This window comes from Hyla sarda, chromosome 2, assembly GCF_029499605.1.
Source record: "Hyla sarda isolate aHylSar1 chromosome 2, aHylSar1.hap1, whole genome shotgun sequence".
Lineage (NCBI taxonomy): Eukaryota > Metazoa > Chordata > Amphibia > Anura > Hylidae > Hyla > Hyla sarda.
Window position 1 is genome coordinate 322,828,229 of NC_079190.1, and position 25,264 is coordinate 322,853,492.

At 42.8% G+C, this 25,264-nt stretch overlaps 1 protein-coding gene across 1 annotated transcript; it reads right to left on the reverse strand.

Moving 5' to 3' along the window:
- Window positions 1-1,336: 1,336 nt before the first annotated feature.
- PSMA5 (proteasome 20S subunit alpha 5) lies at window positions 1,337-25,250 on the reverse strand. The gene is made up of 9 exons (XM_056557867.1): window positions 25,094-25,250; window positions 22,835-22,901; window positions 21,844-21,970; window positions 21,458-21,525; window positions 21,260-21,367; window positions 21,119-21,177; window positions 17,940-18,042; window positions 15,420-15,506; window positions 1,337-1,495 (listed from the first exon to the last, which is right to left on the reverse strand). Exons 1-9 carry the CDS (start codon window positions 25,120-25,122, stop codon window positions 1,418-1,420), a joined length of 726 nt encoding a protein of 241 aa, XP_056413842.1. The 5' UTR covers window positions 25,123-25,250; the 3' UTR covers window positions 1,337-1,417.
- Window positions 25,251-25,264: the final 14 nt, after the last annotated feature.

Consider the following 25,264-nt stretch of genomic DNA (forward strand, 5'->3'; position numbering starts at 1 on the left):
CTGAATGCTGGGAGTTGTAGTTGGGAAACATCATTAGGCGTCCTATAAGGAAATATATCATGGCAATAATATATAGGAGAATACATATACATACAAACACACACACACATATTATATATATATATATATATATATATATATATATATATATATGTGTGTGTGTGTGTGTGTGTGTATGTGTGTTCTACTATATATACATCTGGCATGAGTGTTATTTATCTAATAGGGCGCCTTACGCTATTTCCCCAACTACAACTCCCAGCATGCCATGATTGCCATTAGCTGTCAGGCTATGCTGAGAATTGTTGTTGTGAAACAGCTGGAGGCACCCTATTAGAAAAAGAACACTTATGGAAGATGTGTGTATATATGTGTATATATACACACATCTTCCATAAGTGTTCTTTTTCTAATAGGGTGCCTCTAGCTGTTTCACAACAACAATTCTCAGCATGGCCTGACAGCTAATGGCAATCATGGCATGCTGGGAGTTGTAGTTGGCAAACTTGTTTCTAAAGTACTTTAAGACCTCAGATCAGACTTACCCATCCGGAGGATCAGCGCAGCAATGAGTGCGCGCGCTGCCTCCGGACAGGGTAACGGGGGCGGGCGGGGCCGCGCGCGAGGCCAGTGGAGCTGGCCAATGCGCGCAGCCCCAGCTATCAGCGTGCTCGCTCTCGCCTGTTTGATTGACAGGCAGGAGTGAGCACCGCAGTTAAAGGAGTCGAAATTCAGTAGTGACGTCACTGCCAAATGAATTCGGACACTAGGAGGGCGACCCCTAGTGGCAGAAATTAAAAGTTATTTTAAACTGGTTTATTTTATTAAAGTATATTAGAGATATGTTGTAGTACTTAAGTACTACAACATATACATTTTTAGATTTCATGACAGTGCCCATTTAACATTTCACAGGTATTGGCTACTGCATGTGGGCATGGCGTGGCTAACATGCACTGATCATGATGTAGTACCCATTTTCTATTGTCTCAGGAGGTATACTTCATGTTAACAATATTTAAAGCTGGCGGGAAACAAAAACAAAAAAAAAATAAAATAAAACATGTGAACATATCCAAAGTGAACTCAGGGATATCACCGAGAAACTGCCATTGTGTGCCTAAGTTGTCTGCCCGTCTTACTTAAGATGGAGAATTTAGAACTTAGGACAGTGGTTTAGTTTTGTATCCCGGAGTTCTCCTTTAATGCCTACAATTATAAATGTGATCAGCCACAAAGTAAAGAAAAAAGTTCTCAAGAATAGGAAAACAATTTATTTCAGACAACTGGGACCTTTATCTATATACAGATAAAGTTATGTAAACAAAAAAAAAAAAAAAACAAAGAAAAAAATACATGGAAAAATCAACTCAGGAATCGGCAGCTGTGGTCCAATCACCATGATTTTAGTTGATGCTCAGATATCCTTGATAACCTCTTCTAGCTCTTCTTTGCAGTACATGTGAAACTTCTTCCCAGGTTCTACAGTTGCAAGCTGAAGAGAAAGGGAAAAAAAATGGGTAAAGAACGACAGTAGTAAGTGGGAGGTAAAGACCAGCAGGAGATGGACTGAGCAGCTGCTGTGAGTGTGATTGATGTCAACAAAGAATCTCTGCAACTGCAATACCCCAAATATAGCCACTTGTAACCAGAATAGCTCATAGGATAGCCCCCCCCCCCTTTCCATCCAGAAAGCATTTTGCTCTCTATAGCAGCTGAGTAATTAGAGCTGAGCTTTTTACATCAGTAAAGCAGCATCTACTTCCTGAAGAGAGTGGAAAAACAGAAGACATCAACACAAATATTAATGGTTAAATAGCATTTAAAATAAACACAGAAAAAGGCCACAGTTACTGGTAAGTTAAATACAAGTACAGGTTAGGCACCCATTCCCATTTTGATGTAACCACAATGCTATATATAGGGGGAGGTTTGCACAGGTGCAAAGTACTGATAAACAACCACTCCACCTCGCCTCCACCTCATGAGGGGGGTAGCTGCTTAGTATTATAGTTGCACACAGATAAGGCAATATACAGGGTGCCAGTAACGTGATAACGTGTAGTGCACCGTGCTGGCTTACAGCCTATTAGTGACGACCATACTATTCGATCAGGCGGGTTGCCCAGCTTCTTCTATGTGCACCCCACAATGCACTGACATACTGGGCTCATCTGTTTTTTTGTTGTTGTTTTTTTGAGTGATTTATGTGCCTTTTTTAATGTAATGTTAGTGTAACATAGAAACATAGAATGTGTCGGCAAATAAGAACCATTTGGCCCATCTAGTCTGCCATATAATCTGAATCCTATAAATAGTTCCGGGTCCTATCTTATATGAAGGACAAACTTATGCTTATCCCATGCATGCTTAAACTCATTCACTATATTTGCAGCTAGCACTTCTGCAGGAAGGCTATTCCATGCATCCACTACTCTCTTGGTAAAGTAATACTTCCTGATATTACTTTTAAACCTTTGCCCCTCTAATTTAAAACTATGTCCTTTTGTGGAAGTTTTTCTTCTTTTAAATATGCTCTCCTCCTTTACCGTGTTGATTCCCTTTATGTATTTAAAAGTCTCTATCATATCCCCTCTGTCTCTTCTTTTTCCCCCAAGCTATACATGTAAAGGTCCTTTAACCTTTCCTGGTAAGTTTTATCCTGCAACCCATGTACTAGTTTAGTAGCTCTTTAAACTCATTCTAGAGTATCTATATCCTTCTGGAGATACGGCCTCCAGTACTGTGCACAATTCTCCAAGTGAGGTATCACCAGTCTTCTGTACAGCGGCATGAGCACTTCCCTCTTTCTACTGCTTATACCTCTCCCTATCCATCCAAGCATTCTGCTAGCGTTTCCTGCTGCTCTATTACATTGTCTTCCTACCTTTAAGTCTTCTAAAATAATTACTCCTAAATCCCTTTACTCAGATACTCAGGTCAGGACTGTGTCAAATATTCTATATTCTGCATTATCTTGTACTTATCCATATTAGATGTTGAATAGCCAGAGTTCTGACCATTCTTCTAGTTTGCCTAAATTTTTTTTCCATTTGACGTATCCCTCCAGGAACATCAACCCTGTTACATATCTTTGTGTCATCAGCAAAAAGACATACCTTACTACTATCGAGACCTTCTGTAATATCACTAATGAAGATATTAAACAAAATTGGTCCTAGTACAGATCCCTGAGGTACCCAACTGGTAACAAGACCTTGCTCTGAATATACTCCATTGACTACAACCCTCTGTTGTCTGTCCCTCAGCCACTGCCTAATCCCCTCAACAATATAGGAATCCAAGCTCAAAGACTGCAGTTTATTGAGAAGTCTTCAAAATTTACTAAAATCTAGATATGTCTACTGCCCCTCCGCCATCTATTATTTTAGTCACCCAATCAAAAAAATAATATTTGTTTGACATGTTTGCCATCTTGCAATCCATAGGAGTTTAGATGTTCCACAATCAAATCTTTTAATAGGGTTTCCATTAATTTCCCCACTATTGAGGTCAGACTAACTGGCCTATAGTTGCTTGATTCCTCCCTACTATTTTTCTTGTGAATGGGTACGACATTTGCCAATTTCCAATCTTCCGGAAAGGCTCCCGTTACCAGTGATTGGTTAAATAAATATGTTAACAGCAACACATTAAGAGAAACAGAGAAACACAGCCGCACATCCACCATTTGTAATTTGGTCTACTTGCTTCTCAGCATAATTTCAAAAACTAACAGGTTGTTAGTATACATTTTGATCAAAAAGTACAAGCCCACTTGCCACGTCAAGGCCACCTCGTTAGAGTGGGTCCCTAACCTGACACTGGCGTAGCCCTCGGCGGCGACCACTCCCTCCAAGAACCCATGCCCAAAGGAGGGAGCGACCCAGAAGCCAGGCAGCCCCACTACTGCCCGACCAAGTATAAATGTATACTAACAACCTGTTAGTTTTGAAATTATGCTGAGAAGCAAGTAGATCAAATTACAAATGGTGGATGTGCGGCTGTGTTTTTCTTTTTGTGTTGCACATTTGTAGTCTCTCCCTTCTTCCACAGCCAGCACTCCACTCCACCCAATTTGGCCCAGTCGTTTTTAATTAGCAGGAAACTGCATAAGGGTTTCCTCCTACCATTCTCCCAGTCCTCTGGCAGTGAGCACATGGTAGATTTCATGCTGGTGGGGTTCTCTGTGGCAGCCATTGTTTCTGTGATGCTTTGTCTGTGGGGTGGAGTGGCCTGGAGCCAGGGGCTTTGTCGGGCAGTAGTGGGGCTGCCTGGCCACTGGGTCGCTCCCCCTGTTGGGCATGGGGTCACGGAGTTGGTGGTCGCCGCCGGGCGCTACGCCAGTGTCAGGTTAGGGACCCAATCTAACGAGGTGGCCTTGACGTGGCGAGTGGGCTTGTACCTTTTGATCAAAATGTATAATAACAACCTGTTAGTTTTTGAAATTATGCTGAGAAGCAAGGAGATCAAGTTACATATTGTGGATGTGCGGCTGTGTTTCTCTTTTTGTGTTGCAAATATGTTAACAGTTTTGCTAGTTCACTGCAAAGCTCTTAATTTTGGGTGTATCCCAATAGGCCCCTGTTACTTATTTGCCTTAACTGTAGACAGCAAACATAGAACCTCTTCCTCTGTAAAGACACAGGCATCAAAAGATTCATTAGTCTTGCTCCCTAATGGAGGTCCTTTCCTTTTTCTTCTGTAAAAACTGAAAAGTAGTATGCATTAAACCAGACCATTAGCCCTTTATTCTCTTCTACATACCTTCCTTGTATTAATTTCCTTTTTTATTTATATATCTGAAGAATATCTAATCCCTTTTTTCACAGACTGTGCTAGTTTTTCTTCTGCCTGCCCTTTAGAAATTCTTATAACTTGCTTGGCCTCTTTCTGCCTAATCGTGTAGATTTCCCTATCTTCATTCCTTTTTTTTATTTTTTTTTTTTATTTTTTATATAAATACTAAATGCTAGCTTTTAGTTCTTTATGATTTTGGCAACTTCTGCTGAGTACCACAGTGGTCTCTTCCTTTTTCTGCTTTTACTGACAAGTCTAATGCAATTTTCTTCATTTAATTAAATTTTCATTATTGCCTTCAATAATGCATCTTTTAAGTAGTCCCATTTCTCCTGGACTCCATGTAATCCGTTCCAGTCTGATAGGGACTCATTTATGACTAATCTCATTTTTGAAAAGTTGTTTTTTCTAAAATATAAAACTTTAGTTTTTGTGTTGTGCGACTCCTTCACTGTTCTTTTATTAAACCACACTGATTGGTGATCACTAGATTCCAAGCTTTCTCCTACAGTAACATCATATACCAAATCCCCATTTGAGAAAATCAAATCCAAAATGGCCTCCCTCTGGGTTGGCTCCTCAACCACTTGTTGTAGAGATAATCCCAGTAGGGAATTTAGAATATCTGTACTCCTGGCAGAACTAGCTATTTTGGTTTTCCAGTTTATATCCGGAAGATTGAAGTCTCCCATAATGATAACTTCTCCTTTCATTGTCATTTTAGCTATTTCCTCTACTAGAAGACCTAATTTCCGCTGCTAGTTCTCTATAGAAGCCATCCCCTTCTCATTCTCCCACTGCAGCTCCTCTAGTTTCTTTTGCAATTTCAAGAGAACTGTTAGGATTTCCAAAACATTTTTTAATTACTTTCAATTCAGATTAAGATGTAATTAATGCATTGTTTGGAGTATTTGTTAACCCCTAACTCCTTGGGGATGGAGCCCATTATAACCCTAAGGACGGGAGCATTTTTTGCAATTCTGACCACTGTCACTTTAAGCATTAATAACTCTGGGATGCTTTTACTTTTCATTCTGATTCAGTGACTGTTTTTTCGTGACATATTCTACTTTGTTAGTGGTACATTTTTCTCGATACTTGCATTATTTCTTGGTGAAAAATTCAAAAATTTGATGAAAAAATTAAAAATTTTGCATTTTTCTAACTTTGAAGCTCTCTGCTTGTAAGGAAAACAGACATTCCAAATAAATTATATTGATTCACAAATACAATATGTCTACTTTAGGATTACATCATGAAGTTGACATGTTTTTACTTTTGGAAAAAACACCAGAGGGCTTCAAAGTTCAGAAGCAATTTTCCAATTTTTCACAAAAAATTTTCAAAATCGGAATTTTTCAGGGGCCAGTTCAGTTTTGAAGTGGATTTGAAGGGCCTTCATATTAGAAATACCCCATAAATTACCCCATTATAAAAACTGCACCCCTCAAAGTATTCAAAATGACATTCAGTAAGTGTGTTAACCCTTTAGGTGTTTCACAGGAATAGCAGCAAAGTGAAGGAGAAAATTCAAAATCTTCATTTTTTACACTCACATGTTCTTGTAGACCCAGTTTTTGAAATTTTACAAGGGGTAATAGGAGAAAAAGACCCCCAAAATTTGTACACTGGGAGTTGTGGTTTTGCAACAGCTGGAGGCGCCGTTTAGGAAACACTGCCGTATGAGACTTTTTCATTTTTATTGGGGGGGGGGGGGGGGGGGGGGGCGACGTGTAAGGGGGTGTATATGTAGTGTTTTCATTTTGATTAATTTGTTAGTGTAGTGTTTTTAGGGTACATTCGCACAGGCAGGGGTTCAAAGTAAGTTTCCTTGAAGGAAACCCACTGTAAACCCGCCCGTGTGAATGTACCCTGTACGCGCCCCAAACCTTCAGCTGTGGCAAAATGACGACTCCCAGACAGTCCGTACATGCTGGGAGTTGTAGTTTTACCACAGCTGTAGGCACACTGGAGGGGAACCACAGAGTTAGAAAATTTTTATTTTTGCAACATCTGGAGGACCACAGTTTAGAGACCACTACACAGTGGTCTCCAAACTGACCCTCCATATGTTGCAAAACTACAACTGGCAGCAAGCCCAGACAGCTTTTGATGGGAGTTGTAGCTGGGAGTTGTAGTTTTACAGCTTTTAGAAGGCCACAGTCAAGATCACTTATCGCGATCTTCACTGCAGCCTTCTCCGCCACACTTTCCGGCCGCCGCCCTTCCTGCTGCAGCCGCTGCTCCGTGGATGCCGCCTCCGAAGGTCCGGGTAAGCCGAGCCATGCTCCCCCCTCTCCGCCCGTGTTCCCCCCCTCTGTACCGACTTCCGATCGGTGGCAAGAGCGGAGGAAATGAACTCTAACTCCCCCCGTCCTCCTCCTGCCATTGGTGGTCAGCCTGACCGACCAATGGCAGGGGATAGGAGGGGGTGGCAACACTGCCACCTCGCTCCTATCCTTTAGGCTGGTAAGAGCTGGCTCTGACAGCTCCGATCAGTCTTATTTTCCGGGCGATCGGGTCACTAGTGACCCGATTTGCCCTGATCCCGGCAAATCGCAGGTGTCTGAACTGACCTGCGATTTGCTGCGATCGCCGACATGGGGGGTGTCGCATTGCCACGGGATGCCTGCTGATAGATATCAGCAGTCATCCCGGTCCGATCACCGCCCGGCGAGTGGCAGTGATCGGAAATGCCGAGGGTGTATGGATACGCCCTCCGTCCTTAAGTGACGGGACGCGAGGGCATATGCATACGCCCTCCGTCCCCAAGGAGTTAAGGACTTTGGATATAAATGTACATGCTGGTGTGGTGGTACTTAATGCACCACGACGTAAATTTACCTTATGGACATGACTGAGCACTGGATCGGTGCTCGCATCATGCACGGCGGGTCGCGGATGCTATCAGCAGCCAGGGACCTGCCAGTGAAGGCGGACATCAGCTATCGTGCTGATGTCCGCCATTAACCCCTCAGATGCCGTGATCAATACAGATCACAGCAACTGCGGGTTTGAGGCACTTTAAACGGGTGATCCGATCACCCGCAGTGCTGCCACGGAGATCGGATCACCCGAGGTGGCGGGTGGAGGTCTTCTTACTTGCTTCCCACCGCCATCTTGGGGTCTTCTGCTCTGGTATACAATCGAGCAGACCAGAGCAGTAGATCCCATATTTTACTGTATAGTACTATGCCTATGCATAGAACTAAACAGTAAAGGCAATCGAGTGATTACTATAAAATAGTCCCCTATGGGGACTATACAAGTGTACACAAAAGGTTTAAAAAAAAAAGAAAAGAAAAAGTGAATAAGCCCCTCCCCCAATATAAATTCCCCCCCCATTTTGCCTTTTTCCATAAAAATAAATAAGTGTAAAAAAAGAAATAAGTGAGTGAACATATCTGGTATCACTGCCAAGTTACTGATTACCAAACTGCAATGTAACCCAAACTGACTATGTTGGCCTCACTAACTTGTATTAGGTTCGATTTTATGCTATCTTTCACATACATGGCCACCCCTCCCCTTTCCTGCCTTCTGTATATAAAAAAAAAAAAAAAACCCTGGTATGGTTATGTCCCAGTCATTACTTTCATTAAACCATGTCTCAGAGGGGGCATGGCCTGGTGCCAAACAAGATGGCTGTACACTGACCTCGCTCCTGCTCCCTGAGGCTACAAATTAGCTGTTTTACTGCTGTGACCTGGCCATTCTAGATGGGGAGAACCTCCCGACGGCAAGCAAAGCTTTCTCCCACTAACCGGCAACCTTCTGCCCTTCCGGGGGCCATCACCCGCTACCTCCAGGCACCCTCCAGGTCCAGCCTGCACAGCTCGTCCACCATTGTAGGCCCTGCTTCCCGGCCTTCGTTCCTGCTCCGTGGGACCCGCTCCTCTTCTGGTCCGTGACCTGCCCGCTCCTCCACTATCATCCCTGCAGGGGCCGCGGGACTGCCTGGTCTCCAGAGCACCCCTTACCCCCGCACCGGTACTACCAGTCACAGACCTCGCTGTCACCCGGCCTTCTCCTCCCTGCACAGCGGCGGATCCCCTGGAACTCACTGCAGTTCCCACCACTACTGACCTGTAGTGCGCTGAGCCTCTGGCCATCCCTCCAGCCTCGGTGAGTTGCCACTCTAACATCTGGGGAGATGGGCTCTCCTCCTAGCAGCGCTCTCAGCCCACCCCTGTTGGGAGTCCTAGTCTCCTCCTCACCCCTGCTGGGAGTCCTGGTCATCTCCTCACCCCTGCACTGTGAGGCGCCATCTTGGGTTGGGGTGGTGCAAGGCTCCTCACTGCCTCCTCCTTGTACTCTGACACCTCCAGCTGGACTTCAAACCCCTGAGGCCCCCTCTCCAGCGCTGTTGGCTACCTCAGCTGGGCCATCTCCACTGCAAGGGGACTGGTCCCTACCACCTGCCTCCCCTCTATGTCCCTCGGATGAGACCTCCCCGTTTGCACACCTCAGCCAGAACCCCCCAAGCCACACAGGGCTATGGCAACCAGCGGACTTAACGCTGGGGCCCCAAAGTTCTCTTCTCAGAGGGGCCACACTGCTACCACAGAGTTTCATGAGCCCCAGGATGGTAAAATGCTGTGGGACACTATGTCTGATGCAGAGTTGGAGTGCTCAGGGGTGCCTGCTCCATCTCCTCAGCTTTTATCCCAAATTCCCACCAAAGAGGACTTCCACTCCTTACACGCTGATGTAGGGCGGAAATCTCCTCCCTCTGTCAGGATCTCCAGCATGTCTCTGACAGGGTTGAAGGATTGGAGGATGCACATGATTTTACCAGGGCTTATTTCACTCAACTCCAGTCTACTATTGCCTCCCAAACGGAATTCCTCAGCGATTTGCATGGTCATGTGGAGGACTTTGATAATAGGGGAGGTGTAACAACATACAGGTGAGGGGGTCTCCCCGAAGCAACCCGAGAGGAGGATCTCCATGTGACTTTGGAAGCTATATTCAACCTTATCTTAGGCGAACGCTCCTCTCATAAAATCAAACTGGATAGAGCCCACTGGGCTCTCCGCCCCAAGCCCATTAACAGTCTCCCTAGGGAGGTCATTTGTTGTGTCCATGATTTCCAGCTCAAAGAGGTGATTATGGCCAAAGCTCGTACATTGAGGAATTTTGACTTTGGTGGAGCCCCTATTCAATTGTTCTAAGATCTCTCCTGGCTCACCCTCAGGAAATGGCGGATGCTTTCCATGCAGTCTTACTCGCCCATCAAGTGCCCTACAGGTGGAACTTTCCATTTGTCCTGAATGCTAGGGATGGACACTCTGCTGTTCTGATATCTTTTGCTGACCTTCTGTTCTGCGCTGGATTTGCCAGTTCCTTCCTTGTTCACCCCCATAAGCATGACTCCTCCAGGAAGTCTACCTCCTCGGAGTGTCCTCATAGTCAGACTATGGAGTTGATTCCGGAATTGTAATATAGGGGATTGACTCTCACCTGATTTGCTTTAAGTCACCTGTGCCTGTGTTGCTCTTTTTTTCTTTATTTTCCTATGCTGCAGATGCATTCTTTGGACTTCAGTTCCCCCCTGTCTTCAGCTACATGAATATGTTCTATACTATTTGCTTGTTTATATGATTCACCTGTTTATGCATATTTGGTCACCTGTAGTTTTCATGCATGTGTCCTATTGGCATGGCCTCGGGATGGGAGGTTTATTCTTTGTGTGGTTGTTCTCTGATGGCGTTCTCCCATTTTCCCCCCTCAGAGGCTTTAACAATGGTCTGGATCTCTTTGGGATCCATGTTTAAGTTGTTCTTACATCTGGTCTTGGCCTCTGCATTGACCAATTGGTCAATGGTTCATTTTGTGATCTGTTTTTGTATTTTGTCCTCAATCACCTTGTTGTTGTATGGTGGGCCCTTTTTGTCTTCGTGTCCCTTTCTTGTTTCCTCCCCTTTTTTTCCCCCAGGTTCCTGTACGTATCTCTTCTGCAGCGGACTGGTTGGCGCTCCCTTCATTTGGTTCTCCTGGGTGGTCCTCCTGGCTTTTTGGGTGAATCTTTATTAGTGTTTTATTTCCCTACCACATCAAGATGGTTAAGTGTGTGTCATTGAACGTTAAGGGCCTTAATTCCCCCCTAAACAGCGCCTTTGGCAGCAGGAGTTACTTACGCTGGGTGCGGATATTGTTTTCCTTCAGGAGACACATTTTAACCACTCTGGATCCTTCCAATTTCTCCAAAACCTCTATCCTCAGATCTTTTCTGCTACTTCTGATAGGAAAGTGGCTGGAGTTGCTATCCTCATCACTAGATTGTGCCCGCTGCAGGTTTTTACGTCGACCTAGTAGTGGAGGGTACGTTGGGGGTTGCCTTGCTTTTGCTTTGTAATGTTTACGCTCCTAACTCCTCACACACTCCGTTCTTGTGTAGAGTTTTGGCTAGACTTCATAAATATTCGCCCCCTTGTCTTCTCACCCTCTTTGGAAAGTCACTCTCTTACCGGTGCCCCTTCCATTCCTGCCCAGTTGCGCTTGCCCTCTCTTTTCCAGCATATTCGTGCTTTGTCGCTGTATGGCCATCCTCTGGGAAGCCCATAAATCGGTTGCCCATGGGCACTGTTATGCTCTCCGTTCACGTTTGAAACGTGATGCCATGGCTCGCTCTCGGGAGCTAACAGCGCGCATAGCTCACTTGGAGGCCCTCCTGCTGTCCTCTACTCTCTAGGTTCTCTAGGTTAGGTGGCTGCTTGGGCCCAATTGGGTGAGCTTGCCCTTCATAAAGTTTAGCGGCAATTGTTGTACGCTATACAGAGATATTATGAGAAAGGTAATAAGGCCCATACTATGTTGGCCAGATGACTAAGGGACCGTGCAGCCACTCTGTCCACCTCGGCCTTAAAAGGATTCTTCAGGTGTTCTTCACTATCACCTTATATTTCCCGTATATTTGTTTTACTCTGACCTTTACTCCCTGCCTTCTCAACTTCCTTCTGACCCTGTGGAGCGAGCTGCGGAACTTGACTCCTATCTCATGATGTGGGTTGCCAACTTAGTCTGAGGCTGATCGTGCTGTTTTGAATGCCCCAATTACCCCTGAGGAACTTCAGGAGGTACTCAAGTCTCTTCCTACGGGTCGCTCCCCTGGCCCAGACGGCTTTACTTATTTGTACTATAAGACCTTTTCTTCTGTCCTTCTGCCTAGGCTTGTTTCCCTTTTTCACTCTTTTATGGGGGGGGGGGGGGGGTCTGAGTAAGCCTTGCTTCTAAAAGGTACGTTTACACTTCCAATTCCACGGGCGGAATTCTGCGAGCAGAATTTTGCGGTGTGAACTTCACACTGCAGAATTTTAGCGGCGGAATCTGTTCCGCGCAAAGAAAGAACATGTTCATTCTTTGCGCGGATTCCACGAGCACTGCATAGCCATCAATGGTGACGGCTCAGTGCCCCGCGGCCCTAGCCGTGAAGTATTTTCGGCAGCGATCGCCAGACGGAATTCTCTCATCGAGCGGAGATTCTGAGAAGGCCTTTGATAGGCTGGGGTGGCCATTTCTATTTGCTACTTTACAGAAGTTTCACTGGTAACTTCCTAACTGAACTGCAGGGTCTCTATTCTTCTCCTACTGACTTTTAAACTTACTCATGCTCCTTCTCTGACTTTTCCCTTTGTTCAATGGTACTCGCCAGGGATGTCCGTTGTCCCCACTGATTTTTGCACTATGTATTGCACTGCTATGAATCGGGGGGACCCGGATATCTCTGGCATTGCCCTTCACAATAGAGAATTTAAGATCTGTCTATATGCTGATGATGTCTTGCTTACTCTTTCCCGTCCTTTGCTGTCTCTACCTAATCTCTATCGGGTTCTTCATGAATATGGGGTGGACTCTAGTTATAAGGTTAATTTATCTAAATCAGAAGCTCTCCCTCACAATCTTCCCTTGATTCTTTCTTCCCTTTTGCGTGCCGATTATTCTTTTAAATGGTCTCCTCCTGCTATTAAATATTTGGGCATCCATATAACGCCTTGCTATTCCTCTTTATTCTACAAAATTTTCTCCCTCTCTTTCGTGAGCTTAGGTCTCTCATGGAGAAGTAGCGGTCGCAGTATATCTCCATTTTTGGTCGTATAGCAGCAGTGAAAAGGACGATTGCTCTATTTTTTTTTTTTTTTTTTTTTAAACCCTACTGGTTTGTGTACCGCTTTCTGCCCTCAGCTGTTTTTTCGTTTTATATGGGGTGGGAAGTGGCAACGCCTCCCGATGTCCGTAAGGATTGCCAGCCGATCGGGGGGGTCAATTTGCGGTCCCTGATGTCGCTAAATATTATTGGGCTGCACACTTATGCCACCTGGCGGCGTGGTCCTCCTACCATGCCTACAGTCGCTGGATGGAGCTAGAAAAAAAAAAAAAAAAAAAAAACTGTGGTTGGCCCCAATACATCCTAATACTCTATAGTGTATCCCTCCCCCTGAATTGTCTTTGGCTTCCTTGTTGGGTACTATATCTTCTCTAGGTATGTGTGGGGCTACTGTTGTAGGAAGTTTAGACTTTTCCCTCCTTTCTCACCTATGCGGTCTTTTCTCTACCACCCTGACTTACCCTCTGGTCTGTCTTCGGGTATAGTGAATGAGTGGGACTCTCATGGGCTATTTTGTTTTGCTGATGTGGTGGATCCCCTCTCTTGTTCTCTCCTGTCCTTTGACCTGTTGGTCTCTCGCAGGGGGCTCCCTCTGTCCGAGCGGTTACATTACAAACAACTCCAGAACTATATCACCTCTTTGTTGCGCTCAGTGGTTGTTTCCTGGCCCACCGGTTTTAAAAGGTTATGCCGTAATGGACCTCAGGCACGGGGACTTCTCTCTGATATTTACTCTCTTCTTCTACATCCCTGATTCTGACCCTCCTCAGCATCGCTACATGTGTCGTTGGGAGGAGGTTCTGAATACAACCATTACTATCCAGCAATGGCAAGTTATTTGGGAATGTGCATCTAAGGCCTCTATGTGCACAGGGTACAAAGAGACACAATATAAGATGTGGATGGGGTGGTACCATACTCCGGAGGTGCTGAATAAGCAAAATCCTACTATCCCTCCCCAGTGCTGGCGCTGTGGTGTGAGTTTAAGCTCGGTTTATCATATTTTTTTGGTCCTGCCCCCTTATAGTGGACTATTGGAGTATGGTACAATATTTGCTCTCTGAAGTCTTGGGTATCTTGGTCCCCTTAGACCCTCTTCACTATCTTTTTCACCTGTCTCGTAGGGCTTTATCTAAGAAACCTTTCAAGCTTTTCATGCACATAGTCTTGGCAATGAAAACCCTCATAGCCAAAAATTGGAAGAAGACCCTTTCTCCTTCTGAACTGGAATTGCTAGCCCGTATACACAAGATTCGCTCTCTGGAATCTCTTACAGCTTCCTTGAATTACTATATGCCTTTCTTTCGTTTCTTTCTGTGTGGGAACCTTGGGACTGCTTTTCTGACCGCCAACCCCCATAATCATCTTTGTTATTTCATATGACCTCTACCCCCCCTCCTTTTCTTTTCCCTTCCTTACCTCCCTCCCTTTTGGGTCGTGTGACTTGTCCTTTATGTTGGTCCTGTGGTTTTTATATGGTACTTCTCCCCCCCCCCCCCCCCCCCCCCCCCTTTCCCGTGTATGAGGCCTGTGGGACTTCTGTGTATCTGTTTAGTGACTGGTGGGGCGTTGATGCTCCTAGTTTTAACAATCCTGAGGGGTGGAGTGCTTATCTTTTTATTTTCCTGTTTTTAAAGGGCTGTTCCTGCTACTTGTGGTGTACCTATACTGATACTCAGTAGTTCATTTTTGTGCTCTTAAATGTCATTTGCTGACTGTTTGGGGTCACTGACATAATTTGTGTCTTTTTGTTTATTATATGAAAAAAAAAAAAAGTCTTAATAAAAATTGGAAAAAATATAAAATAAAACACACACACACGTCTCAGTAACAGCCACTAAATCTACATTCAGATGCCATTATTGACCCAAGTTCACTGATCTTTTTTCCTAAGCTGCGAGCATTTGTAGGCAAGACTAAGGTTGTCATTTCTTTACCTATGTGCTTCTGACATGTTCTGGCGAGTGTAGGGACTCGCAAGAGACTGAGGACCCTTGACGTGGGTTGAGAGCTTTGCTTTTTTATTTATATTTTTTTGTAATGTGGTCTGGCCTTGTGATGCTGGGGAAGCCAGAGTGTCAGTGCGTTGTGGGGTGCACATAGAAGATGCTGGGCAACCCACCTGATCGAATAGTATGGGCGTCACTAACAGGTTGTAAGCCAGCATGGTGCACTACACACTATCATGTAACTGGAATACTGTTTATGCCTTATCTGTATGCAACTATAATACTAAGCAAATACCCCCCTCATTAATAGGAGGCATGTGAGTGGTTTTTCATCAGTATTTTGCACCAGTGCAAACCTCCCCCTATATAGCACTGTAGCTGATCTACATCATAATGGGAAAGGGTGTCTAGTCTGCCCTTGTATCAGTAACTGTGCCATTTTTTCTGGGTTTTTTTTTTGTGATTTATGTCCCTTTTTTCCTGAGTTTTTTTTTTTTCTTAAAACCATTTAGCAGGAAATTTTGATGAGCACATTTCAGTATATTTGTGAAAGAAAAACCTACCTCAATGTTTGTTGCATTCAGTTTCTCTTCCATCACCTGCTTTAGGATTGTGAGTGATGATTTGATGGCTTCTTTCAGTGTCATTGACTTAAAAGCAAAACACATAAGAGCTAACATTTTAAATATAGCTGATTTAAACAATAATAGCGGTAATTTTATAAAGATTGGGGTACCGTAAAAACAATAGGAAAGCTACACTTACCTACCATGGTACCTTTCCGCTGCAGAACCAATGCTCCTGGTTCTCTGCTTTTGCTGGTTCTTGCTGTGTGTTGATCCCACAGGAACTGCCATGCTCAGCCAAATAGTGACCACAGCGTTGTCCTATCTCTAGTCAATGATTGGCTGAGCAGGCTGGTCCAGTGGTATTGGCATGTGCCAGGAACCAGGAAGAATAAATGACCAATAGGAGCATCAGCGGGGCAGCAAGATAGTATTTTTTATACCACAACTGCCTCATAGAAGAGTTTCCCTTCAAATATTGGATGGCATTTGTAGAAATAGCCACACACTGCATAGAAAATCCACTCAATCTGGAGGTGCAGATTTTAATTGTCACTTTATGCTACAGATACACTGAGTTTCCTTGTTGACGTTAATAGAGAGCTGACATTCTGTAATAAACCTACAGTTACGATTCCACAGCAAGATCCACAACTGCAGATTTTCAGATTTCAATCATTAGCCGAGGCGAGACACAACAGAAGCAGGAACACTGAGGTTCAGGGGACCAGACAGCTAAATGGGATCTGCAGGAGACTGGGCCTAGTAAAATATACACTGCTCAAAAAAAAAAAAATAAAGGTAAGACTAAGATAACACATTCTAGATCTGAATGAATGAACTAATCGTATGAAATACTTTAGTCTTTACATAGTTGAATGTGCGGACAACAAAATCACAAAAATTTTCAATGAAAATCTAATTTATCAACCCATGGAGGTCTGAATATGGAATCAAACTCAAAATCAAAGTGGAAAACCCCACTACAGGCTGTCACACTTTGATGTGATGTCCTTAAAACAAGTCAAAATGAGGCTCAGTAGTGTGTGTGGCCTCCACGTGCCTGTATGACCTCCCTACAATGCCTGGGCATGCTCCCCATGAGGTGGTGGATGGTCTCCTGAGGGATGTCCTCCCAGACCTGAACTAAAGCATCCGCCAACTCCTGGACAGTCTGTGGTGCAATGTGGCGTTGGTGGATGGAGCGAGACATGATGTCCCAGATGGACTCAATCGGATTCAGGTCTGTGGAACAGGTGGGCCAGTCCACAGCATCAATGTCTTCCTCTTTCAGGAACTGCTGACACACTCCAGCCACATGAAGTCTAGCATTGACTTGCATTAGGAGGAACCCAGGGCCAACCGCACCAGCATATGGTCTCACAAGGGGTCTGAGGATCTCATCTCGGTACCTAATGGCAGTCAGGCTACCTCTGGCAAGCACATGAAGGGCTGTGGGGCCCCCCCAAGAAATTCCACCCCACACCATTACTGACCCACCGCAAAAAAGTTCATGCTGGAAGATGTTGCAGGCAGCAGAACATTCTCCACAGCATTTCCAGACTCTTGTCACATGTACTCAGTGTGAACCTGCTTTCATCTGTGAAGAGCATAGTGTGTCAGTGGCGAATTTGCCAATCTTGGGTTTCTCTGGCACATGCCAAACATCCTGCACGTTGTTGGGCTGTAAGCCCAACCCCCCACCTGTGGACGTCTGGCCCTCACACCACCCTCATGGAGTCTGTTTCTGACCATTTGAGTGGACACATGCACATTTGTGGCCTGCTGGAGGTCATTTTGCAGGGCTCTGGCAGTGTTCCCCCTTGAACAAAGGTGGAGGCAGCGGTCCTGCTGCTGGGTTGTTGCCCTCCTACGGCCACCTCCACGTCTCCTGAAGTACTGGCCTGTCTCTTGGTAGCACCTTCATGCTCTGGACACTATGATGACAGACACAGCAAACCTTCTTGCCACAGCTCACATTGATGTGCCATCCTGGATGAGCGGCACTACCTGAGCCACTTGTGGCGTTTGTAGACTCCATCTCATGCTACCACTAGAGTGAAAGCACCACCAGCATTCAAAAGGGACCAAAACATCAGCCAGGAAGCATAGGAACTGAGAAGTGGTCTGTGGTCATCACTTGCAGAACCACTCCTTTATTGGGGTGTCTTGCTAATTACCTATAATTTCCAACTGTTGTCGGTTCCATTTGCACAACAGCCTGTGAAATTGATTGTCAATCAGTGTTGCTTCCTGAGTGGACAGTGTGATTTCACAGAAGTGTGATTGACTTGGAATTACATTGTGTTGTTTAAGTGTTCCCTTTATTTTTTTGGGCAGTGTAGTTTTTAACCCAGCCTCATCAATATAAAATATATAATGTGTTTTGTTATTTTTTAATGCAGAAATACCCTTTTAATACACACACCGTTTTAGTTAGGACAATTCTGTATATTTATAATACATTGGTGCATGATGATTATATTGCACAGAGAATTTAATTTGCTTTAAAATCACCTTATGATAGACCTCTTGTAAAGAACTCTGTGCCCCTTCAGAAGCAGAGCCAATGGCACGAGCATCACACTGTACAAAAGTCCCTGAAGGATCCATGTGAAAACTGTAGGACATGAGAAGAACATTGCAACAGTTATTAACCGAAAACTAAAATGTTATGAAAGCATAAAGAAACCCATTAAAATTGTAGAATATCTTAAATTATTCAGCAGTCTAATATATATATTTTTGTTGTGAAACAAACAGGGAGTACTCAGACCACACGCAGCGCAATTTTGGGGGTCCAATGAGAAAAAAAAATGGCTGTCGGAGGTCTTTTGACTGGCTCTTGCTATCTTCTCGCCTGGTCTGCCCTCTGGCACTAACAAAGTAGTAAAACAATTAAATAAACAAACATATGTGGTATTGGCATATGCAGAAATGTCTGAACTATTAAAATAAAAATGTTTTAATATCGTGTGGTGAACGGCATAAAAGTAAAAAATTGCAAAGTCTAAAATTGCTGGTTTTTATTTACATCACATCCCAAAAAATAAATACATAAATAAAAAAAACGACTACCAAACACTCAAATATATGCTAAGGTGGTACCGTCAAATGGGCACTGTCATTAACCCCTTTAGGACTCAGGGTTTTTCCGTTTTTTGCACTTTTGTTATTTCCTCCTCACCTTTAAAAAAAAAATCATAATTCTTTCAATTTTGCACCTAAAAATCCATATGAGGGCTTATTTTTTGCACCACCAATTCTACTTTGTAATGACATCAGACATTTTATCCAAAAATCTACAGTGAAACGAAAAAAAAAAAAAAAAAAAAAAATATATATATATATATATATATATATATATATATATATATATATATATATATATATATATATATATATATATATATATATATATATATATATATATATATATATATATATATATATATATATATATATATATATATATATATATATATATATATATATATATATATATATATATATATATATATATATATATATATATATATATATATATATATATATATTATATATCTCAATGTGCGACAAAATTGAGGGGCTTCCGTTTCTACGCAGTAAATTTTTCGGTAAAAATGACACCTTATCTTTAGGTCCATACGATTTAAATGATATCCCACTTATATAGGTTTGATTTTGTTGCACTTCTGGAAAAAATCATAACTACATGCAGGAAAATGTATATGTTTAAAATTGTGATCTTCTGACCCCTATGACTTTTTAATTTTTCCGCGTACGGGGCGGTATGAAGGCAAATTTTTTGTGCCGTATTCTGTTTTAGCGGTACCATTTTTGTTGGTCAGACAAAACATTGATCAGACTTTATTTTTATTCATTTTTTCATTATATAAAAAGTGACCAAAAATACACAATTATTATTTTTTTGCGCATACGCCATTGTTTAACTAACAATATATTTTTATAATTCAGAAATTTCCGCACGCGGCGATACCACATGTTTATTTACAGGGTTTTTTTTATGGGAAAGGGGGGGGGGGGGGTGATTCAAACTTTTATTGGGGAAGTGGTTAAATTATCTTTATTAACTATTATAGGGGGCTAGGACACTGCACACACTGATCATTGTTATCCCATAGGATAACACTGATTGAGGATTCTGCCGCTTGACTCCTCATGCCTGGATCTCAAGCACAGAGCAGTCATTCGGCTATCGGACACACAGGAAGCAGGTAGGGACCCCTCTTTGTGTTCCAGCTGTTCGGGATGCCGCGATTTAGCCACGGCGGTCCCGACCAGTTGACTGAGCTAGCCGTAATAGGTTTACTTTCACTTTAGACGTAACGATCAACTTTTAAAGTCGCATCTAAAGGGTTAATAGCGCGCGGCACCGCGATCAGTGCCGCACGTTATTAGCCACAGGTCGGCACATACTAAGCTGCACAGAGAAAAAGCTGAACAGTGCCTCACTGAAAGATACACAGACTGAAAGATGCTGCACTGAGCTTGAGGTCTTCTATTCATCACAGCGCTGCAACGATGTGAGGGCAGAAGTGGTCCACCAGCAGGCTTCAGTGATGTCATGCCTGCTGAGACTGCACTATATGAGCAAGAATAAAAAGGTATGATCCAGAGCTTTTTAAAGCTCTGAAATTTTTTCTAAGGGTGGGAGGAGTGTTAGGAAGCATAGCCTGAGTTAGTTTAGGAAAGTTTATTTAGTGAAAGATACTCTTTAAAAACTACAGATCATGGCGCAAAACCCTCAGCCATCATACAGCCCAGTATATGAAAAATATAAGTATTGTGGGTCAGCAGAGGTCAATTTAAAACTTATTTTGTTAAAAAAAATAATTTAAGTACAATAATAGTAAAGCATGTATTCATGGGCATCGTTTTAATCATATTGACCCACAGAATAAAGAGAACCTGTAAATTTTCATGTAAAAGTGCAATACGTAAAACCGTAAACCCCCAATAGCTGTAAAAATTCTGTCAAATAATTTTTTCATTGTGTTAAACATTTTATGGTAAAATAAAAAGTGCCCTTACAAAGTACAATTGGTCACAGAGAAAAGCCCTAATATGAGACTGTGGAGGAAAACTAAAAGTTATTGGGAGAGATTTATCAAAACCGGCTTTTTTCTTTTAGCCTATTGGACCCTATAACGAGTCGGATCATTCGATAGCATAGGGTTCGTCGGTGATCCAGTGATTTTACAGGAATTTAGCGGGAGAACAAAAATGGTGCTTGCACTATTTTTTCTCTGCTAAACTCCTTCCCTTCTGGCCAGATTGCTGACAGAATTCCGAATAGCGGAGTCGGATGGCAATATGAACGAGGCCTTAGCTGCTCCTTTGGACACTAGGTGGGGGTGGCTCCTTTTTGTTATTAAGACTGTGTGCGTGTACTGTACAGGACCCTGAAGAAGCTCCTGTCCTCTACATAGACAGTGATTTACAGCTTCCAGCAGCTCTTTCTTACTTTTATATGTAAGGACATGCTGTATCTGTATTACTTATTCTTCTTTTCTTTCCTATTTTGGGGCTTTAGAACCAATTACTAGAGTTATGGTCTCAACATACAATGGTCATCCTAAATCCAATAAATATTTTAACTTGTCTAAAAATCCCAGTTATACAAATTTAGTCTATATATACACACACACATCAACTATATGTATGCAACTTACAGCTGAGGCCCTTTCTCATCTGCTCCTCCAAACAGTAAAGCAACTCCAAATGGTCGACTCTAAAACAAAAATAATTGTTATTTACGCAAATATTAGAACTTATACGCATATTACAACTATAGCCCCATATGTAGCACTTGCCATTGCTCCTGGATCAGCATCTTCTTCCCCAAACTGTAATGCTAGGTTAGACACCGCTTGTGTGACACTCTCTACAGTCATTGTCTCATTATATGTAAACCAGTGATTCTAGAAGTCCAAAGTGAGACTACGTTAGAAACAAGGAGTAAAAGATGCAAACAAATATATACAGAATTAGGATTACACAGCAGTTCTTACCTGGGTTTCAACTCTAGCTTTATCAATTAATGTCTTTGCATCTGCAATCAGACCACTCATGGCGCAACCTGTTGGACATAAATAGTTGTAGTTTAAGGAGTTGTCTAGGTTGCTACTGTGACCAGTGCTTGGCCAAGCTGGCATTCCGACACGTCAAGAGGAAAGCAGAAAGAGGTAAACATCAGGCCATGTCGGAATGAATGTTGAAGGAGATCGGGTCAGTGAGTATAGCTCTTTCTGTTTTAATGCCCTGCAGGGGGGCCAAGAGCCACTTGAACAACTCTGTCACACAGCATCTATTGTATGTAATGAATAAAACCTGATCCTCTATTATAGTGATGTAAATCATTGTGGCTTTTCTTTTTAAAGGATATATTATGATTTACCTATATGAGCATCTATTTCTACAATCTTCTCAATGCTGCTGGGCTCCATCAGAGGTGAGGTGATTCTCTTTTCGACAGCAAGGCATACTCCCTCGGATGTCTGGATACCAATAGCTGTGGAGCCAAGCTGCATAATACAAAGCATATCATAAACACTATAATCGAGGCTGTTCATTCCTTCTGTCATATAGTGATAAGTAGTGCCAGTTCCCAAAAAACTCCACCTCTTAGGTTAGAAGTAGAGATGAGCGAACTTACAGTAAATTCGATTCGTCACAAACTTCTCGTCTCGGCAGTTGATGACTTATCCTGCATAAATTAGTTCAGCCTTCAGGTGCTCTGATGGGCTGGAAAAGGTGGATACATTCCTAGGAAAGAGTCTCCTAAGACTGTATCCACCTTTTTCCAGCCCACGGGAGCACCGGAAAGCTGAACTAATTTATGCAGGAAAAGTCATCAACTGCCGAGCAGAGAAGTTCGTGACGAATCGAATTTACTGTAAGTTCGCTCATCTCTAGTTAGAAGCACATGCTGCAGATTTTCGGCATGAAAAGGTGCATGGCATATTCACAGCAGATTACAGTACATGCAAAGTAATGGGATTTTAGACATCTCATGTACACACAGCAAAAACTTTCCTGACAGAAACGGACCCGCAGGGAAGCTTTTTAATGTAAAGTATAATGATATATGTCACAGGAAAGGCACACTAGTGTGCTTTTACAGTAACATAACAAAAGAAAAAAAATAAGGAAATGTTGGACTCTGAAACTGTATACACTCAAAGGCTCGAGGGCCAAAGGGGTTTTCTGGCTTAATGAAAATAAATAAAATATACATCATCAGGATAGGCTGGAACGAACAAACACACACTCCCCATGTCAGGAGAAAGAAAAAAAAAAAAAAAAACCCTCTGAGGGTGACTTGCAGAAATACTTTCACTTTCACATTCATAAAGACAAAGGAAGGTGGAGAAAGTAATGATAACTACCTTTATAGCTTCAATTGCATATTCTACTTGAAAAAGCCTGCCTTCTGGAGAGAAGGTGTTCACCCCCCTGAAGGAGAGAGAGGAGAAAGTCACATATATGCATTATACACACACATACATATATATATATGGTTACAACAGAAACTGAAAGTAGTACAAGTACAATTGATCGGAACAGTACAAAGATATTTTTAGGCCCAATATTGTAAAATGTCTTTGCTTAAAAGGGGTTTTCTGAGATAAGAACATTTATGGCCTAGTCATAGGATAGACCACAGATTTTACATTAGTGGGGGACCAACCCTTGGTTGAAGGGGCAGTGGTGCCAGTGTACAGCACGCAGATGTACGGGGTGACATAAACAAAGAGCCTTTCAAATCTGACATTCTAATTAGAGATGAGCGAACTTACAGTAAATTCGATTCGTCACGAACTTCTCGGCACGGCAGTTGATGACTTTATCCTGCATAAATTAGTTCAGCTTTCAGGTGCTCCCGTGGGCTGGAAAAGGTGGATACAGTCCTAGGAGACTCTTTCCTAGGACTGTATCCACCTTTTCCAGCCCACCGGAGCACCTGAAGGCTGAACTAATTTATGCAGGAAAAGTCAGCAACCGCCAAGCTGAGAAGTTTGTGATGGATCAAATTTACTGTAAGTTCGCTCATCTCTAATTCTAATCAATAATCTTATCTTGGAAATCTCCTTTAGGGTAGGGTCACAGATAGCAAAGGTGGATACAGTCCTAGGAAAGAGTCTCCTAGGAATGTATCCATCTTTTCCAGCCCACCGGAGCACCGGAAAGCTGAACTAATTTATGCAGGAAAAGTCCAACTGCCAAGCCGAGAAGTTTGTGACGAATCGAATTTACTGTACGTTCGCTCATCTCTAATCACCACAGCTGTCCCAGTCATGTATTCTGCCCCTACTGTGATTGGATGGAGTATTTTACATACCTTTCCTGTGCAGAGGTAAAAATCCATGCTAACTAATTATCACCGCCGGTAAATCCACAGCATATCCATTATTTAGGATGCAAGCGGATTGGACACAGAAGCTAGGTACAAACCCATGTCAAGTCCAACACATGTGAACACAGGCCTTAGGGCAGCGGTCTTCAAACTGTGGCCCTCCAGATGTTGCAAAACTACAACTCCCAGCATGCCCGGACAGCCAACGGCTGTTCGGGCATGCTGGGAGTTGTAGTTTTGCAACATCTGGAGGGCCACAGTTTGAAGACCACTGCCTTAGGGTGCATGCACACCACGTTTTTGCTATACAGTTCCGTATACGCTTTCAAGTTAAAACCCGTATGGAACTGTATAGAAAACCATATGCATTGACTTAACATTGTAAACCGTATGTCAAACGCATCAGCCGGTTTAGTCCGTTTTGCATCTCATATGGTTTTGTCCAGTTTTTTACCCGTACGCAAAACTGTAGTCTACCACGTTTCTTGGTCCGGGTGAAAAACTGTATTAAACCGTATACAGGTTTTTTTTTTTTTTTTAACATGGGAGTCAATGGGAACTGTACAGAATTTTATGTGCATATGGTTCCATCAGGTTTTCACCATACGTTTTTTTTTACTTTGCACAGTTTTTTTTCTTGGAATTTCAATCAAACAAGTGAAACTTTATTCAAAATGGAGTGAAAAGTTAAACACATATACACTAGTTTCTTAAAAAACAGATGGAACCGGACATCATTTTTCAAACCGTATAAGGTTTTTAACTGTATATGGGTTAAAATTTATACACACGTTTTGATACAGTTTAGTCAGGTTTCGAGGAATCCGTTTTTCATCAAAAACCTGATACGGGAAATGTATTGCAAAAACATGGCGTGCATGAACCCTTAGGGTATATTCATGCAGTTTTTTTTTATTATTTTTTAAACCATGAAACATGACTTCACAATAGTCTTGCTATAAAAAAAAACTAAAAAAAAAAACTGCATTCTGACAGTTTGTCAGATCAGCATTTTGCTGAAGTCTAATGGTTAAAAATAAATAAAAATTTGCGTTTGGCCTTATTAACCACTGGGGGTCAAACCTCCAAAAAAGAAGCTGAACGGCCAATGCTTACATTAAACTTTCATAAAAAGTGAAAAAGTAACATTACATAAAATGACCAATGTCTTCGGCTGGCACAAAAGAAAGCATTGTATTCCTATCTCTAATGCTGCATAGAGATGATTCAGCAGGCCCCATAGGATGAGCGCATCTTCCCCACTCTCCTATTCCAGTTCCCTCACACTCACCTGTCATACTCAGACCGGGTCAGAAACATGATGAGATGGGACTCCGTGCAAACCTCAAGGACCACAGATGCTAACTCACGAGGGCCTACAACTACCGGCACATAGAACGTAACACCTCTCCACCGCTACCTCTGATTGGCGGGATGATGCACCACGTGCCTGAAACGTCAC